A 20,904-nucleotide genomic window follows, 5' to 3' on the forward strand; every position below is an offset into this window, starting at 1 on the left:
ATCATGGGTAGAGGGTGTAGTCGTGTCGCGCGAACCGCCGCTTTTTATCTTCACATTCTTTATTATTTTCAAATTTCTTGCGATTTTTCGAGTCTGCAACAATCCCGGATCTACATAAAACGATACTTTTTGCCGAAATAATTTATAATACGGGGACTGGATATTGGATTAACACGTTCATCGTGGAACTTGCACATTGGAGAATTTTATGTGCATTCGTATGTGCATTAAATAAGTTATCGTGGGAAGATTGATCCGTAAGTGGGTCATTGAAGCTACTTAAAAAGGTATAAACACAGTTATTTGCGAGTACACAAATTAAGATTGAGTACAAATTATGTATTAATAAATTGGAGCGTTTTCAGAATTTTCCAATTCGAGAAAATAATAGGACTTTTTTGGAATAAGTTATTCCATTAACTTTCAATTTACCTATGAGAATTGCAGGTACTAGTTTTTAATTGAGGAATTAGTGAAAAATCCAATATATGCAAATTAAAAATAATGTCATAAATGTCAATCGGAAATTTGTTTCCAACCAATAAATTAATTAATAATTACGATATATTTTATGTAATTAATCGATAATGAGTCTACTTCAAATATATGGAATGCTAGTTTTTTTTCGATTTCTAAGGTTGAAACGCTTAACTATTGTTTATTGGAGCTGTCGTAATTTCATACTAATTGAATAATAATATTATATTATTTATTCAACTAAGAATTTTATTAAATTCGTTTTCAAATCTACCACCCTAATACCCTGAAGAAGTAATCATACGATTTCGTGAAAAAAATTTCACGTGACTGACTTTTCTAAAAGAAGAGGATATAAGAAATCTTTGCCATTGTGTTACACAATAAATACAAAGAAATTTTCAATTTCTGTCATATTTTATTTACACATAAAGATAAATAATTATATAGGAATAAAATATATAATATAATATATTATAGAAAGAGAATTTGATTAAGTTGAACATTTTAATCATTTAATTTTATGCGTTTTTACAGTTCGATACATTTAAAGAATACATAAAATGCATTATAACACAATTAGTCTTTTAACTAAAAGTTTCACGAGAAGAATACAGCGTCAGGCACATCAATAGACATTTCCTTTTTATTCATAATAAATTTCAGTAATTTTAGAATGACGAAGCAGGAAGTTCGAAGTTCAGGGAAAGAATTAACGCATTTCATGCTTAATGCATCGATGTCCTTTATTCTCGGACAAAATACGTATCGATGGGATTATAATTCCCTTTTTATCTTCCCTAATTTTCTCTTTCTTGATTCCCCTTTGAAATTCGCTTACACTGCTGACTACTTTTCAAAGGGTGTGGACGCGTCAGACTGCTGCAAAAACTCTCTATAATTAAGTGACGTAATTAGCCTACGGGTAAAGAGACTGAGAAACGAGAATTGAGATCGGACTGAGAACACTTGGCACGGATTAAACGTAAATGCTCGAAATCAATGTATTGTCGTGTTCAACTATCTCATACTGGTAAAGAAAGTAGCTGCATTGAATGCTTTTAACGTAACTTTCGACCTTTCAATTTTCAGTTCAATCTACAACTGCGCGAATTATATTTGAGCAATTTTCTTAATTTCTATCTCAATTAATATAAAATCTATAGATTCCTGAAGTTTTATTCTGAAATACGTATAAACTATTTCTTTTCCTATTTTTATTGCAATTCTTTTTTTTTATCGCGTTTCAGTATTGTAGTGAATAACAAGGGGGTATAGCTAGAAAATCAAACGGTACAGAACGCATTTCCTCCGGAAGATATTTCAAAAATTCGTTGAAAAACAAACGAAACCAATGTGTAAAACTGCATTTCAACGTATAAACTGTCAAATTTGTTGATGCTTAGAACGATTGGAGAGATAAACAATTTTCTTTATTTTAAACAGAAATGCAATATTTGGATATTTTTATGCAGAACGTTATTTAATTCATGAGGAATTACTTAATATAAAAATATGAGATAAAAATATGAAACAATATTCATTGTTCAAGCTTCAGATTGGAATAAATCTATGTCAAATATTTATCGAACATACTAAAAATGATATGTATATAAAAGTTGATAGGAAAACAGAAAATCGTAACTGGCAGATATTTCTGATGACAAGTTGTACATTTTTCCGATATTTATAGTGTATACCACGACGGAAATAAATACTTTCTATTATAATCCTTGTTATTAATTATCCAAGTTATAACGTTCTCGAATCAATAGATTTTTTGTAAATTTTAGCAAAACTTTTGTAACAAATTTTTTTCTAAATTCATCCTTAGAGATATCATTCTCTGTGACTGCTTATTCCTTGCAATTTCTAAAACTAATCTGGAACATCGTTATTCTCGAATTGCGAGCGGAAACGTTCGAAAGACCATGACCGGTCAAATGAATTCTCTAAAGCATCCAGCGTTATTTCGAGGAATAGGAAAAATGTCTCCATCAGTGTGACACTACCTGAGGGAACTATACATTATATCAGATAACCAAGAAAGTTTTGTCGTATCCCTTATGACAGAAACAAAAGATGTGAGAAATGTAGAAAAACGCCAATCCGTTCATCAAAATACTTTCACACGCAATTATATATTTCCACAAAAAACAAGCTCGTAAATATCAATTTTATAAAATTCGCAATTTTTCCAGGTGACAGATTTTTATTCATTTCAAATTTATATTCAATCCTTTTTTTATTTTAACCAAGTAGTATTTGTCCGTTAATCATTCAATTTTTCGTAATGGAAATTACTAAAAAATTCCATTTTGTTCTGTTCGCAGCGTTTTACAAAGGATTAAGGAGGTTCACAATGCCATACACTTTCCATGTAGCCAGGGATTGATATATCATTGTCAGGTGGTAAACTATACTTTGGATTAATCGTGGTAAATATAATAAATGTTGCCCTGGAACGTCTCTGTTAGAAAGAGTCCATAAATAAAACTGTGTCAGTTACTATCCTCGAATCATCTTAAGAAAGTTCAACGTTCTATATTGTCACACTGAATACAGATTAATTGAAATAAAGCTACACGATGCAAGAGGACATCATCGCTATATCATCTCTGAAGAAACGAGCCACTGAAATTCTCATGTAATAATTCTTCCTCTGGGAACATTCATTGTGAAATATTAAAAAAAAAATACAATTCATATCAACAAAGAAAAATTTATTTTTCATGGAAAGAGAAAAAGTAGCAAATAACACGAGAATATAAATAATGGCAAGAAATATCGTATGACTTGAATATAATGATAAATATCAAGGGAACATAATTTGAGAAAGTTTGGAAAGTACAGTAGAATAGGACGTCCAGGATGTCCTGTGAGAAGGCATCGCGGCGTCTCAAGTTCTTGCTCAGCAAGACTAAGAGATTAGGTTTGAGTACCGACGAGGTTGTCGGCTTGCCAGCGGCCAAAAGACTGTTATCTGCCCGTGTGACTGCAGCCTCTACCGTATGGACGATCTTGGCCATGATCGCTTTAATCCTTGGCGGTGGTACGATATTAATCTTCTTCTGTGCGCCTTGTGTTACTAGGGGCAGAACGTGAGGCACGTTGTATCGATAATCGTCCCAAAATTCATCAGGTAATTGTTCATCACATAATTGTTTACGTAATTGATTTATACGTGAGAAAGAGTTAGCGCAATTTCGTTGATTTCGCGTTTATAATCAATGAATGGAATACACGTAAATAATATTCGATTGAAAATTAAATCAGGATCTTGAAAATTGTTGAACCACCACTTTATGATAATGTATTACTTCCATATACTCTAATATATTACAACAAATTTCCGATAAATTTCAGCTTTTCGCTTATTCTTGTATGATTATTGTGATGTGGTTAGTGAAGAATATAACGGAAGGTTCTTTGTATATTGTTATGCGTTGAAAAGTTTTGTTCTCCAAGAGGACACAAATCTATCGTTGTGAAATTTTTCAACGCAAATACTTATTTTATAAGGAATAAATATCATTAACGAACAAATAAAACATTTGATGTTTTCATAAATTATTCCATAAAAGTAATATTTTATTACAGTACACGAGCATAAAGTTTCATCGAATAAAATCAATGCACGAACTGTACTCAAATTGATATACCGATTATGACTGTCGTTATTCGCGTGAATTACTAATTTAGAATTGCGAAATTTATTTATGGTCGATTGGTATCTTGCGTCGGCTAGCCCCGTAACAAGCTGCGCAACGAAGCGCCTCAATTATTTTACGGTTGATTAAATTTACATAACACAATAATAATCACTGAGACCAGGAAGTTATTGTAATTAGTTGCTGATATATTGATTAAACAGGGGTAGACATTTTGATGTACGTCAGGCAAAGTGCCACGTAACTTAGAAGTACATTGGCGGTAACGGAAATTATTTCACGCAATTCAACAAAGGAAAACATCGATAATTAAAAATAGAAGGAGAAGAAAAACACCGTTGATATATTAACTTGGAATTTTTAAAATTTTAATCATTTATGTACCCCCACGTTCGATATTGTTATTCAAAATATCTAAAAAAAAAAAAAAGACAAAACAAAATGGTTTACATGCGATGGTGTTGAAATTTCAATATTTAAAGTTGCTTTTAATAAAATCAGTTTACTAAGTGTTCTTGATATTTTACGCTTTATTTATACTCATTCAAGTATAAACCTCCGCTTGTATTATTCTGCATAAATTATATGGTAGTTATTATTGAGAACATAGACAACACAGAACACAAATTGATATTTTCCAAACTACCGAATAAAGCCAAATAAATAAATTTCTATTTTTTATTTCTAGTTTCTCTCAAACAGCGATAAAAAAAATGTATTAGAGAAGTTCTATTCCTCTGGATCTTACAATTTTATAAGAATAATTATTTTACCGTATTAGAATGAAATAAATTCTTTTCTTAAAATATTGTGACTCGTGTTATACTATTACTAATTTTATTTGTTTAGACACATAGTCAAATTGATTCGATAAAAATGTTCCATATAAATAAAAATTTTTACTGTGCAACATATAAAAGATAACAAGGAACATATTTAGTGCGTTGCCTTTCATTTCACATGCAATTATTAATAATATGAATCGAAATAAAAGACAGATAGAAGAGCAATGTAATAAAAGCAAAGGTTTCCAGGGGAAAGCGTCTTTTGCGAAGTTTTCTATGGCTGAAAGCTAGGATAATATATTTCAATAGTAACAAAACCGAGAAAGGGAAATTTCGCGCATTCGCGTTTCAGTCAGTCGAATCAGACGGAACATACATGAGCGGATTTAAAAAAATTTACATAGTGAAAAGCGGTAGCTTGATCAAAGCGATTACTTGGTTTCCAGTCGAGTTGGAAGGAACGAAAGCAAAAACATAGTGGAAGGAAGCTACTCTCGCGATGATGATGATTCAAAGGTACTACTAAACAACGGGGCCAGTTTTTTGTGTTTTTACATCACATTTTACATATACTGTACTGACTAAAAGTATTCGTACGAATTAATTTTACGATCTAGTAAAATCTTTGTCGTTAAATTGAATTTTAAGAAATAGTACATTATCCTATACGAACTTGTAAAAATTACATTAGGAAAAATTATCTTATTAGGATAAAGAATAATTTCCAGTTATTCCATATATAGAAGACGTATTTGATATTATACTAAAAGATTCTGCATGCACGAAATACAAATTTTTCAAAAAATTGATCCACCATATAGATATATTTTCTCACAGCACAATTACCAAACTATGGATTTAATTAATGTTGGAATGTAATTCTGTGTTTAAGAAAGATTCTGATTCAAAAATGATTTACTAGAAAATATTTTAATTTAGTATGATCTCTAAATTGTCTGTTAATTCATAATTTATAAATCTTAAGTAACAACTAAATTATATATCTTAACTGAATCATACTTGTTACGATAAAAAACATAACTGGCTATTCTTTCAAATTCTTTCAAATAAGGCTGTTCTTTCAAATTCTCAAGTACAAACATTAAAGACGTTTTTGACATTACTAATACAAAAGAATAATTAAAGATTTTAATTTTAGTTCTTTTTCTGTTCTACGTTTTATATTTTTATCAATTGAAAGAAGTAGATTTACTGTTTTTCGTCAGGAATAGATCTATTTACGACACTTTTTATGGCACCATATAAGTAACTGTGAAATAGAAGTGGTAGAAAAATTGCATTAATGTTACTGAAAGAGTTAATCCACTGGAAAGGAGAAATCTTTCAGTTCAGTGGAAACTTTCTATCAATGCGGTACATTTCATTAAATTTATTGCTCTAATACAGTGAGAACTAATTACGTACTTCTTGGGGCTAACAGATTTACGAGACGAACGCGAGCGTACAATGTCGAAACTCGTGTATTTTACGAACTAGCTACACCATGTTAGACTAGAAATTACATCACTCCAGCACATGCTCTGTATAGAGAACAGAGAACAGCTTTCCCTCCCTTGACGGATATCTCTGTAACTGCCTCTGTATTTGATAAAAGTGCAATACAAATGTTGTTCCCCGTGACCATTATTTTTTGTTCACGGTGCGTCAGATAATAAACTTTCACGACTGATTTAATACAAAAATATAGTAACGCAGTAAAACAGAAAATTATTTGAAAAAGTTTCTCTTAAAATAACTGAAATCTCAAATAGTTGGAATATCTGCATGTAAATATCAGCGATATTTTTGAAAAATAACAATCACTGGTCATTGATAGAAAAGAGGGTGATGAGACATCATATACGGCACAAAGAAAAGCTGTCACGTCTCGTCCAACTACATATTGGTTGAAAAAAGTCTTTTCTAATCTGGCCAAGAGATTCTCGTACACGTTCGAACAGCGTATTTGCAAGAGGATGAGGTTTGGTCTCTGCGAAGGAGATTGGTAGTTCGCCACAGTTTTGTTTGAATTTCAAACGAACTATCGCGATCGTTTCGATGAGACGACTGTAGTTACATTTATGTACACTTGTGCATATACGTACTAAAATAATCATTTTCACTTTATGATGAGATCCGAAGTTTAATTGCTTAAGGCTGGTATTCATCGTAATGTTTGAGTTGTGAATGAAATTGTTTTTAGTAATGCATATGTACTCGTTATATATGCATATATATTATCCAATTACAAAATGTAAATAGAAATGCAATTAAAAAATATAGATACAATAAAATATTTATATTCGATCCTCCTCTAATGATTATGCAAATAAGTTTGAGAATTATAATTTCGTGCAATATAATATGCAGAATGTCTCGTTTAAACGAGACACCTAGGTCTCATCTGATTTAATTATTTTTACGCTGTTTCAATTTAGACACATTTTTTATGAACACGCAATATTCTAACTACTTTTTAATGTCTGTTTCAGATGAAATATGTCTGTCCTTTGGCTCGTGGATTTGAGCTAGAAAGTATTTTAAGATTTCATTTACATAATTAATCTAAGCGCGATATTCGTGGTCGACTGTAACCTTTCATACTTATAAGTGAAATTACAGAAAAAAAAAATAAATCTTTTAACAAGGAGGGTGGTGAAATTAAAGAAAATTCGTAGTGTCCGTGCAAAGATACCAGAATAAGTTGTAAAGTCGCAGCGCGACCTTAGATCTTCCATAATTTTACGTAACTATTTGAATCAATCTTACCCGACGATATGTGAAAGTTGTGTAAAAGAAAAATTAGATATAAGAATGGTTTAAAATTGTCTGGACAAACCTCTGGTAAAAATTATTTTTTCTAAAGAAATGGAGGATAAATTTGACAATTTTGTTAGGAGCAACCATTCGACAATACGGCGTACAGATATAATCTTGCGTAGTTTCTTAACCACGATGATGAAAAAATTTCATGGAAACGAATTGGTTTACTCCTGGGGAAATCGAATTTAATTGTCACTCGATTAGAACTTTGCTCAAATGTACGAATGAGTTTCTGAACGTTATATCGAAGCCATGTAAAGGATTACTTTTATATGTGACGAAATAAATTTTTAGTAAATTAGAAGTATTTGTTATTAATCACCCTTTGAACATCGAACATAAGAAAATTATTCAAATTTAGGTATCTCTGCCTAACTTTTTACAGGCAAGAATAACATTTCCGACAGATTGGATTAATCGTAAGTTATTACATATTAATCATTCACAGAAGTCTTCGCACAGCTTATAAAAAGCCATTTCTATTTAAGCAAACAATTGGAAGCAGTTAAGTAAAAATTAAACTCGTACATTTCTTTTTATATAAAAAATAATAAAATAATTCCAACTTTGCAGTGAGATTTCGTAGCATTTGATACTCATGAGAATAATCTTTTTATACGGTGTACAAAGATTTTTGCGAATATCTACTATTCTTCTCCTCTTTTCCATTCTTCGCAACCTTACATTTTCCTTTAAATTCTCACTCTTCTTTTCTTCCCTTTTTTCTCCTTGCTCTATATCTTAGTGTTTGGTCATGTTTTACATAACTATACTCTCTGTTTGTCCGTTGTCTTGTTAATCCCTCGGTCTCTCTCTCTTCTTGCCTAACGAGAGTTTGGGAGGAACTTTGACCTGACCGTCCTACGTCACGGATGCTTTAGCAACAATTGCACATGTGTGCGACCACACGATGTACGCATATACAAAATGTAATTCACGGACGATCGACCGCACACTGCCAGACAATCGTAAATTACCGGTATGTCCTGTACTTAAGTAATGACCGAAACTTCGACTTGCTGCCACGCTTTGAACTTGAGCACCTGAGTAAATCGTAGATACAACAATACATATACAACGTACATATGTAAAAAAGCAATCGGGGAAAATAGTCATTAAGGATGGAAAATAAAGAAGATTTTTTTGCATAGAGGAACTTAGGATTGAAGCAACTTTTTTTGAAATTTAACGTAATTTTTTTATAAATGAATTAGTTTTAGAATTTTTGGGGATTAAGAGTTTTGTTATAGTTTTCCAAGATGTTACAGTATTTCTTGCATAAAGTTTTAAAAGAAATAAATTTTTATATTCTTTTAATTGAAAAATAAGTTTAACGATAATCAAGCTTTAAAATAAACAAATTTTTATATTCTTTTATCAAAAATGTTTGTACGTTGATATTGTATATTTTACTAATATTTTATTTATTTTAAAGATTATCAAATAATTAAGTTGCCACAATCATAAATGACGGTAACTATTATAATATCCCCAAAATTTCGTTCGAATATGCTATAAAAAATTCTATTTGAAACGTGCTAACAGCATGTTTGTGTAATTAGCTTTGCTTTTCATTAACAATTATAATTAATTAATTAAATTATTTATGTCACGTTCTTGCGCAAGATTTTAACGATTCATTGTTCCAATATAATAATGTGAATACATATTTATGAGGTAAACATCGAAAATGCTAATTGCATTTAATATATTTGCGTTACACCTTTGTGCGATTCGATATTGAATTGCTCTATCGATATAATAAAATGAAATTGTGAAATAAAGTTTAAATTTTAATCGTTTGCTTCTACAAAATTTACATATATCCATTATTACATGTAGCGGAAATTTGAGAACATCACATACTTCAAACATTGTTATATTTTCCATTTGATACTAATTTGTGTAATAATTTTCCGCATTATCTGCTCCATGTTATTAAATTATCTATTCTGTTTTATTCGATTGTAATATTAGGATATTAACTTGTTAATTGCGGAGTTTAATCTCAAAAATTCGTTACGGGGTACGCAGGTAAAATCAAGCAATGACAAGTATATACGTCGGCCACAGGGTAAATGCCCCTATTAAAAATTTTACGAAGAAAATAAAGCGAAACAAGGAAGCATTATATTTTTACTCGGTAAAAAATTAACAAATCATTGTTGAATAAAGATATTGTTATTAAAAACTTTAAAATTGCCAAAAAATAACAAAGTACACAAAACAATTCGGGGAATAGTCGATATACGGAGTAAAATGCACAAAACAAATCAGAGAATAGTCGATGCAAAATAATCAACTCAATTTGTAAAAAGCAATATATTATATGGAGTATAACTGATATACCAAAAAGAATAATCAAATAACCAAACCTTTTCTTTTTTTTCAAATTCTTTTCTTTTTTTTAAATACATCATAGTTTTACTGGGATAATAGTTCCACTAAAATTTTGAGTTTTTATAGTAAATGATAATTTTCTATTTTACACGTCAACCGCCCCGAAATAAAGTTTTGGATTGACGTACATACACGTCGAACGCAGTCAACTGGTTAAAATAGAACACAGAAGGAATTTGTAGATACTATTTATGCGTTATCAAAATCACACCATTGATCATAAAAGGAATAATACAAGCTGTGCTTCATCTTAGGCGGAAATGGAATATTTTTATAACACGAATAGGTCACGAGACTCAATCGTGTTACGGGAGAGAACAGGTACAGAGGTAAAAGGATGGGCCTATACAACCAGTAGAAAACATAAAAACTTTTCTAATATAAACTTCGTCTATCAACGACGAAGCTCTGGATAGATTCTATTCGCGAATGCGATACGAGACACGTAATCTCGTTGTTAGTTTCAATCGAAACTATAAAGAACAGGAGATATCACATTCATTGTAATATCCAATTAAATGTGCACTAAAATCTGCATCTGTACTTGTTGTTAATAAAATTTAATTTTTCAGGAAAGTATTTACGTAAAGAATATTTTGTTAGGATTCCAGCAAATTTCAATTTCAGGAACTTTGTGTTATTCTAGTAAATTTTCATTCAAAGGATATTGTACGATTCTAAACGAAGTTCGATGGAAAAATCGTCACGTGCATAGATAAGTATGAATATAAGAAGATAGATTTGATACTGTATTAAAAAATGATATAGAACTTACATTTTTCAACAAATTTGGAACCTACCTCAGTGTTGTATTAAATACATTTTCTGACTATTAGCGTAATTTCTAGCGTAGTTTATCATCTCGTTAATATCAGGATTACGAATGTTGGTTCTTTCATAAACAAGTAAAAAAAAAATATTTCTAACGATATAGTTGAAATAGAAAACGTTGAACGAGCAAATGAAATAGCTATCGCAGAATCCGAATTCCCAGTTTCTTTCAGATATAATATAGTCGATAATACTCTGAATGGAGGTGAGGTAATTACGTTTGATGTAATAATCGATTGAAAAGTTCGAAGTCCAATAAATTTAATTAAGAGGAAAAAGGATACCGGGATTGCGGTTGCAGCTTACCGAGGAGCCAAGAAAAGTTTTCCAGAGACGTTCTTCGATTCGTGTAATAGCGTGTCATTATAAAGAGCGGAAGAAACGATTCTTGAATACACTTTTTCGTTAATTGAGCTAGAGTGTTAATTAACAGAGCATTGAAGACATTAATTCCCAAATCGTGCTTTGAAATAATTCCATAAATACGAACCACCGAGAAACCAACTTTTATGATAAGGAAGTTAATTTGGTAAGAAAGTAAATGTAATAAACGGAATTAATTAAGCTTCCCTTTCGACGTAATTTTCTATCTACGTACATACGCCGTCGAATATAAATAAGAGTGATTATATTTATTCAAAAACTTTATAATTCTTTGAATTTGTAAAAACACTGTCCATTATAGCATGGCTTTTTTCTGTAAGTACGGTAACGTACAATAATTATTTTACATTATAAAGCATGCATGATGTGAGTGAAATAATACTCTTCCATTTTGTTGTTTAACGTTTGAAATTATAAAGCACATATAATGTTAAAAGGCTTCAATTTCTATTACCTGTCAGCAAATATCTTAATATTCGCGCATAGCTGTGTATATGCATAATTGGTACACATACACCGCGAATATACCATGAATATAAATATTAAATACTCACTGTGATTTATTTTAATCAACTTTTATTAATTCACGATATCCCATGCAACGCAGCTCTGACTATTAATCTATTAACAGATTGGCTGCTATTGACGCGTGCAATCCTTCTACCATTACTGCTATTGTGTTCTTGAATTTGTGCGTTTCGACAAAGAAGATTTAAAAAGAGAAACGAATCAATAATTACTGTGCTAAAATAAATACTACTATTGAAAATAAAAATTGTCTTAACGGAAGAAAATAGTAAAAGGATTGGATAGCCTTACTTTAGACTTTATAAATTAGTATTTGGAAACATTACTGGCTTAGTATTTTATTGACGCCATTGATTTCAATCATGATTAACGTCGTTGTTAAAAGAAACATCCGTCTTGGAAGGAATACCAGTGCATATACTAAAATAGTATACAATTACGTTATTCAAATCTCTCACAAAAGAACATCTATAAAAGAATAAATGATTGTACAAAGCAAGGGACTATTACTTTATTCTCGTACAAATCCAATAAATATTCCATCGTTTTCACTCTATGAACAGCTTTTAACGTAACTCAATATTTCATTGCCTGTTCGGTACCTCTTCAAAAACCCAATACGGAAACAAAATGGGGTTTGTTTTATAAAAACTGATTGTCGCATTTTCTGGATGAGAGAGATGCGAATTCACGAGGAACCGAAAGAATGGTCTTATTAGTAATGTCATAATATTAGTCGTGGTAGTTTAGCAGATCAGTGAAGAAAGAAGAGATCGACATAGCGCAACTACATGCATAGGCCGTTTAATTATCGTTGAGGCTCGAGTGTGAAATTGCGTCACTGCAGAACCTCACTTTGCCTGGATGATCCAATTAACTTAAAACGACCATTTTCTTCCTCTAATCAGGCGAATTTGAAACACTAACGACGACGGGAGGAAAATTGAAGCTAAAAGAGGGGTAGAAAAATGATTCTAGAATAACCTAAATCTTTCGGAGAAAGAAGGGAACAGGAAAGTGTCTGGCATTTGTGTTCTGTAAGTATATTTGTCAATAGTATTTATACCAAATTAATGAAATGATATGAAATACGTAATTACCAACAAAAACAGTTACCCACTTCTAAATTCTCAGAAAAGGTAAGAAATAGAAAAGTAGCTCCTCCGAGATTAAATTTTTAGTCCGCTATATATAATCAATTTAATTCTTTGTTGTTTTATAATTAAATTGAGGTTCCATTAAGTTAATTATCGCTCGTAATTACATTCTGATTTATCGTAACAGTGAATGAACATTATTAACATATGTAAATTAATTGCAAACTAGTGACTAAATATCAATAAACTACGATCTTCTTGCGGAGTTATCAAATTGTTCATGATTTTCAATTGTTCATTATGAAAATTATCAGAAAGATATTATAATTAAATACGTGATTCGTTGATATTGAAATCAAGTTTAAATCGACTTGTATTTATCATGTACATAATTATCCAAAAATTTTTATTAAGTAATCAAACGAACGCAATCTTTGAGTAAAAATATCCAAGATAATTATTACAGTTGAAACCAGCATCATTTTATTGTATTCCTCGGTATTTGAAAAGTATTGTAGGTACTGTAAAGCATGCTTTCATCAACTGTTATGTTTGTATAACGTAATCAATTTGCTCTCTGCGTGACAGATACCGATACATCCTTTATAGGATTTCTGAACTAACATAAGCTTCATATGAATGCACCTGGATGTATGCTATTTACATGTTTACGCAACAGTTGCCGTAGACACAACTGGATGTAAACGTACATAAACACTTCTGTATAGTAATCATTTCATTAGAACAGAACGTGTCTCAGTGTCTCATACTATGTTTACACGATCACGTTATCGCGCAATCAGCTAAATAACTATTATGTCATTGATTGATTACGAATAATTTTTACATAGCTTGATTAATCAAATCGTTTCATTCAATAGTACATTTAAACAAATTTTGATGGTCGTATTTTACTAATGCTAAAGATGATGCAGCGATGTTAGGTATTATTAACATTCTTACAAATTTATAGAAATATGAAAAATATGAATCGATAGAGATGAAAAATATTTCGAATAGAAAAGTACCGAAAGTAAACTAATTTGTGATATAAAATATTATATCCTTTTCTTTGTTACAACATACCTAATTCAATAAATCACCATAGGAAATGTAAAATACCGTAAGAATATATCCATTAATTATTCGTTATGACTGAGAAGAGATCAAAATTTTAAATATCTGCAGAGTTTTATTAAGAAATTTCAGATCTACTCTTCCTTTGTAATTATAGATAATCATAAGGCGCACGTTGCGGTGCGGTTACTATTAGAGCACTTCCTCCTTCGAAACTAATCACCGGTTGCAGGGATTATTTATAGTTATAGCAGCTTCATAGGACCCATTTGCAATTTACAGATTTCCTACTTTGGTCTTCTCCCATTACAAACATCAGTTTTGATCAAGATCTAGGTACCATCGATTGATTATCCCCGCGGATACTGGTCTCCTTTGCGAGGAAGATAATACCATGGTCATGTATGTCCATTTGAGAAACACGAATCTATTAATCCGACATCGATTAGCAGACTCTCCCATATCGTGTTTCGTGTTACGGACGTGTTCCATTTGATACAGTGTTTCACATTGATTATAACTGAGACGCGACTTTACTATGAGTAACGATCATTGCATCTTACACGGAATAAAGAATTATAGTAAGAAGTTAATATAATAAAATGTATCTGCAGAAATTCGGCGATTATACTATAAAATTTATCTATATAAACTTGTCTTTCGTGCAAATGACTATCAATTTACTTTCGCTTCTCTATTGCCATAGCATATCTATATCATGAAATAAACTGTATAGTTAATATACATTGTATATATACAATATAATCCAATAAATAAGCAACCATATACTATATCATCAATAAATAGCAAGTATATAATCCAATAAATAGTTAACCCTCTGTGATTTAATTTGAAGGCCCTAAACAAATCAAAATTTGACTTGTATTTGCACGAAAATATTTTTAAGTTATCCAAGATCATCAAGTTTGATTTACAGTAACAATTTAGAATTTGTAATACAGCTGTTATTGGTAGACACTTAGACTGTTGAATCGCTCGAGTCACGACAGTCGTTTCCTCTTCGAGTCGTCACCGTTGAGATGAAATCCAAGAGGAATCATTCGATTTCACGGTGAAAGGAATAAGTTTGAACGTCGAGATGCCCGGCATCGGATCTCTTCGTCGAAACTTACTCCGTTTCCCGGGTTCACGCGGCGAGAATCAAGGAAGAAGGTGAGGAAATTACGTGTCAACTGAGCATCAAAGATTCCACTCATGCGAACCGACGGTAAAGACTTTTGCCATCTGTACAGGTCATAACGCGTTTCGATGTCTTTAACCTTTCTCCTTGTCATTTTTCTAATGACTAAATTTTCTGGCTTCCCTCTTCTACGATAATTTTCCAAGTATTAGTAAATTGGTTAAAATTTAACAATTCATAGGTAATATACCTTTCTTTTATGATTCTATTATTTTTCAATAGGATACTACAACTTGTGAAATTTATTTATAAAATTTCTATATTATAGGCTTCTTTTACAATTTTATAATTTTATATTAAACGGAACAGATAAATAACTTACAATAATGTGTGAAATTTACTTGTGAAATTTTATTCATTTTATTACAAGATTTGTTACTGCTGCGTAACCAAGATACATATTCATGTATTAATATCGTTAACTTCTAAGTTGTGACTTGAGACCTTATGACTCGTAAAATTTCATTAATAATATTAGCTAAATTGCGCAAAAGAGCTCTGGAAATAAATAAATTATGTGACAAATAAAGAACATCGGAGTACTATTAAATCTAATTTTTCTTCTTTTTCATTTCCCACAAAAAGTGGAATTGTGTCAGGTTATTCGAGAAGTTCGTGCCAACTTTTTCATCGAGGAGAAAACGAATATATGGAACTAACTTTGAGAATAATCACCCACTCTTTATTTTTTGTCAAAGTACTTGTGTAAAAATTTCCTAATTTTTTAAATTAAAACACGTATTTTATTTGACCTCCTTCCTGCAAATTATAGTTATTTTTATATTTCATGAAACACAGCTTTTTGGTTTTTCATGAAACAAAGCTTCTTAAAAGGTGTATTAAAAGGTTACAATAAAAGCACAATATATGAGGAAAATGGCAATGGTTTTCTGTTTTCTTCTCTGGACAGGGCAAAAATAGATAAATAAAATTTACATTGTACGCCAATACAAGCTATAGAATCGATATTATCTCGAAATATGAGATATAATGTAACATCAATGTATTATCGGATTTATTCAGCAAGTCTATTTATTATTCAATACACTTAATGCGTTATGCTTATTGCTGTAAATCAGTAGAAAACGCATACGTTATTTATGTACATATTCTTGCCTCGTATCGCATTAAAAATGAATCCATTAACCATCATTTATTTTATATTTTGAATTTTCATTATTACTTTTTAATAGAGAGTAGTAAAAGAGTTTCTAAAAAAGCGAAAAATGTATAGCTTATGCGTATATGAGATCTTCGTTTTATTTTTGACAGTAAAATACGTTAGAAAAACATATAAAGGAGACATTTTTTGACTTTATCCTTTTAAAACATAAATTAAATATTCTTTACTATACGTGTTAGATATTATACGACGTATTTAAAAAAAAAAAAGACGTTAAAAGCTCTGGAAGCTTATAGTACTCATCGAGGTATTGACATATATCGACATATGCCTAAATCAATATAGGACACCATATGTAGGTCACAAAGTCAATACTTTTTCTATAAAACGTAATTTTACACCTGCTTTTATGACGATACATACTTTATTTAATTTACTCATCTACATTGTTCCATTTAAAATCTGTTTCATCTAAAATTGAGAAAGAATCAATAGAATGAAGTAATGAATTAATAAATTCTGTTAATTTCAGTTCAAGATTTTTAATAAAGTGAAGATGAGAAAATTACGTCAGTTTTATTTTCCATTTCTTAATACTAGTTACGTCTGAATTAATAATTACAACGACCTCTAAAGAACTTTTTATGTTTGAAAAACGAATAATAGTTAATGATTCAACTGTTTGCCCAGAAAATACAGCTGACCAAACTTTAAAATGAAAAATTAAAGAAAAAAAAGATTAAATTAGTTCGACGTGTGAAACACAGTTTTCAAGAGGAACATGTATATTACGGAGACAACGATTAAGCGAATAATAGCACACTGATGTAGACGACGTTTGGATATAACTCTGATAAGGTTTCCTTTGTACATGTACTCGCTATCTGCATAATGTGCACAGATAATATGTGCATGCCACTGTTTGCCAATGTGTGTTTCGAAAATTCAATTTATATTAAAATCGCGTATTTTTCTTAGCTTTTAACAGCAAAAATTTTGAAGATTAATAAAATAATAATATCGATTAATCAACTATGAGTACATTTTAATAGCACTAATTAGAGCATGCATTAGTTCAAATTTCAATAATTCAAGCTTTCCACTGTTTACATAATCGGTATAATGTAAACGAGAAGCACTTATGAGAATACAATAACATCATTAGAATTATCCCAAGACAAATTTCGATATTCATAGTTTTAAATATTCAAATTAGATTTTGATGTTGAAGTTGAAACTGGAGAATATTTAACTAAACTTAACATGTTTTGCTTTAGTATACTATTGACCGTTTAAGCATAAACGTACGTCGCATATGTTTATACAATATAGGTGGATATATATTATACATTGTAAATGCTTTTGATAATTACTTTTAGTCCCTTCTTTAATACAATATGACATATTTCAATCTATATTTTTAATGAGAACATTTCGTAACAGAGAAATTTCTAACTTTATTTATAACTAAAATTACCGAATGGTACAAAAAGGATCGCTGACTTGTATGAATATTTCTTACAATTTTCATTAGATGGTATCCATAAGTTTTATAATATTCTTAACATACGTTTTCCATTTAACGATATACTTTTAAAATAATGAGAAAATAGCTACAAAATGTTCCTCTTCTACATTCGACCCAAAAATTTCTCGAAAAGTTTGCACTCCCACAACAGTGTATGCAATTACAGTTAGAGTAATTATAAATTCATATAAAATCCCAGTTTTTGTTTCTACTTTCTTTTACATCTGCCGTTAATACGTATGCTAAATATCCCATCTTTTTAAAACAGCTTGTATCCTTATACACAATTTTTTGAACGTATACTTTTATATTTTATAAACCTTCTAATGAACTCTCGTGAGATTTCTAAATAGTAATACAATTATATAGGTATTATAAATAAAATTATAACCATTTCTATCGTATCTCAAAATAAAATAAATTTGTATGTTATTTAAAATAAAAAATTAAAGTTTTTAAGTTATGTAAAATTAAAATTTAATGAAACTCAATTTTTTAAATTACTTGAAATTACTTCAATATTATTTCTAAAATGTTTATATACCTTATTATACATTATTGAAAGGGGAATGAATTTATTATTCAATGATCATACATAGATATCTTTGTTCAGAACTCATATATTGCGTAACAGCATTAATTTACGAATGAATAAGAAAATGAATAAAACATTCGCTGTCCGTTTACCAATAAATAATTACTTCGAAATTTGTCGATAATATAAATTATAATACGAATTAATAACAGAAAATTATGATAAATGAACATATATTCTCTTGCAAACAAAAAAACAATTAATAAGTAATTGATAAATAATTAATAAATGATTTCTATTTATCTTCTATAATATTATTTATCTTGGAGTATATACAAAGAGAGAAAAATATTCTTTGGAATATAAATATTAATTAAATATGTAATATATGTAATATATAAAATATTCTTTTCTTCACTTTAGTATAAAATTTCAATATCACTGCTTTATTACTATACAAGAGCAGTGCAAGAGATTTTATGGAGATTTTATAGAACAAATTAAAATGAGAAAATAACCTTTTATCGTGCAAAGCTTTACTTTTGAAACAAAATAAAACGATTGACTTGTACTTACATTACGAATAGCGATCCAATCTTATATTTCAAAGAAAATTAAAATAAGAAAATGGCTCTAAGTTTATCATATGAAACTTTACTTTCGAGAAGAATGGCCTATAACATTTGTGTGTATTTTACCAATAATAATAGCCCAACCTTATAATAACACTTATAAATCTTTTAATATCCATATATTTATATATTGTTCATTTATCTGCACGTCACATTTCACTCACATTAAACAATGAACATTCGACTAATATTATCCAGAGAATAAACCACGTATGGTTGAGGATATCCCAAGGTATAAACTGAACTTGATTTAAATTTTAGCCACAATATAAAAGCGGACTATGAACGAAATTAACCGCGTAGCGCAGTATGGTTTTCTTCCTATCCTAGTTATTTCTATCAAATACCTTTTAGTTCCTTTGCTTTTCTTCATATTGACAAGCAATCAGTTCGAGCTACCGATGGATAACCGAAATTCACGCAAATAAAGGTGATGTGACTAAACTTAAAAATTTTCTATAACCTTAAGATTCTTAATCTTAAATAATTTTATATCTCATGTATGATAGAAGCAACTTAATTGAAATTATTAAACATTTCTTCAACTTAACAATTTTAGGCATATATCGTTAACAGTTATTTACGAAATCTCTCGGACTAAATATGTATATAAATCCAATTTGCTTCAACGCGGGCAACTCCGTTTTATTTTCATGTATAAGGTTATGTTAAAGATTATTTTAGTTAAATTATCAATTTAATTACATATGTTGTTTTGTTTGATAAAATTTAAAAAAAGTACGATGAACTGAATTCGACAAATATTCAAAGTAATCGAAGCAAGAATAGAAGAGATAAGCATAACGTTCACGTTATTAATAATTTCGGAGATGAAACAGCGCGGGCAGATCACATTGAAAAGTTAAGAGCATGATAGCTTCTGCTTAGAATTACCATTTCAATAAGCTGTTTATTCATTCAATGTGTATAAAGATGACAACTATTATAGACATATAGAATTCTTTATTTCGTTTACGATACTAATTTGAAATTTCATACTTATATTCGATCACTCACCTAAATCTCCAAAATTGTGAAGCACAAAAAGGTATTGCATTTCAGGTTTATTCTGTCCTTCATAGCTTCCAACTTTATCAGTTTCCCCTATTTCTACATTTCTGTACACCCGGAAATCATAGAAATATTTGACAATGTAAAAGTAAATCTAAAACCTATTGATCTCAATCTTTAGTTGATGACACTTTGGATGACACTTTTTCTTCTTTTCCTACTGTCACGTTAAATCTTATAGATTATAGATTGATGGCACGAAATTATATCAATAATAATCGAATATCGTAATGTCGCTATATGTAATTACACATTTTATCTTTTGTCATCATTTCACTGGCGCTACAGTCTTTCTCAACACCGAGTCGGTAATGTCGTGCGAGACACAAAAATGATAAGATAACATTTTCGGTAAATATAAACGTACATATGTATGTTTATACATACATACATATTTGGATAGTAATTAAAATAAATAAATAGAATATAATTAAATATTAAAATTTCCTATAGATAGAATTCTCCTGAATCGTTAACGTCAGAAGTTATGGAGACGGAAATTACGTAGTCTTTGGATTATATGACACGAATTTACATTTTTCTACGTAAGTAAAGATAAAGACTAGACCAATATCTGCTTGCATTTAATTTAACAAAATTTTGCATAGTATACAATTCGGAAAACAGGTTCAAGAATCGTATATAATTTATGTTATATTTCACTTCTCACGTAATGCAATACATATTTTATAAATAATCTTAAATATCAAAGGTGACCTGCAGTGTAAGGTTCAAAACAAT

The 20,904-nt window shown here is 30.0% G+C and overlaps 1 protein-coding gene across 1 annotated transcript; it reads right to left on the reverse strand.

Annotated features, from left to right (window-relative positions):
* Positions 1-3,198: 3,198 nt before the first annotated feature.
* LOC122570895 lies at positions 3,199-20,690 on the reverse strand. Its single transcript, XM_043733838.1, has 2 exons — positions 20,110-20,690; positions 3,199-3,565 (listed from the first exon to the last, which is right to left on the reverse strand). Exons 1-2 carry the CDS (start codon positions 20,147-20,149, stop codon positions 3,201-3,203), a joined length of 405 nt encoding a protein of 134 aa, XP_043589773.1. The 5' UTR covers positions 20,150-20,690; the 3' UTR covers positions 3,199-3,200.
* Positions 20,691-20,904: the final 214 nt, after the last annotated feature.

This window comes from Bombus pyrosoma, linkage group LG9, assembly GCF_014825855.1.
Source record: "Bombus pyrosoma isolate SC7728 linkage group LG9, ASM1482585v1, whole genome shotgun sequence".
NCBI classification, from domain to species: Eukaryota; Metazoa; Arthropoda; class Insecta; order Hymenoptera; family Apidae; genus Bombus; species Bombus pyrosoma.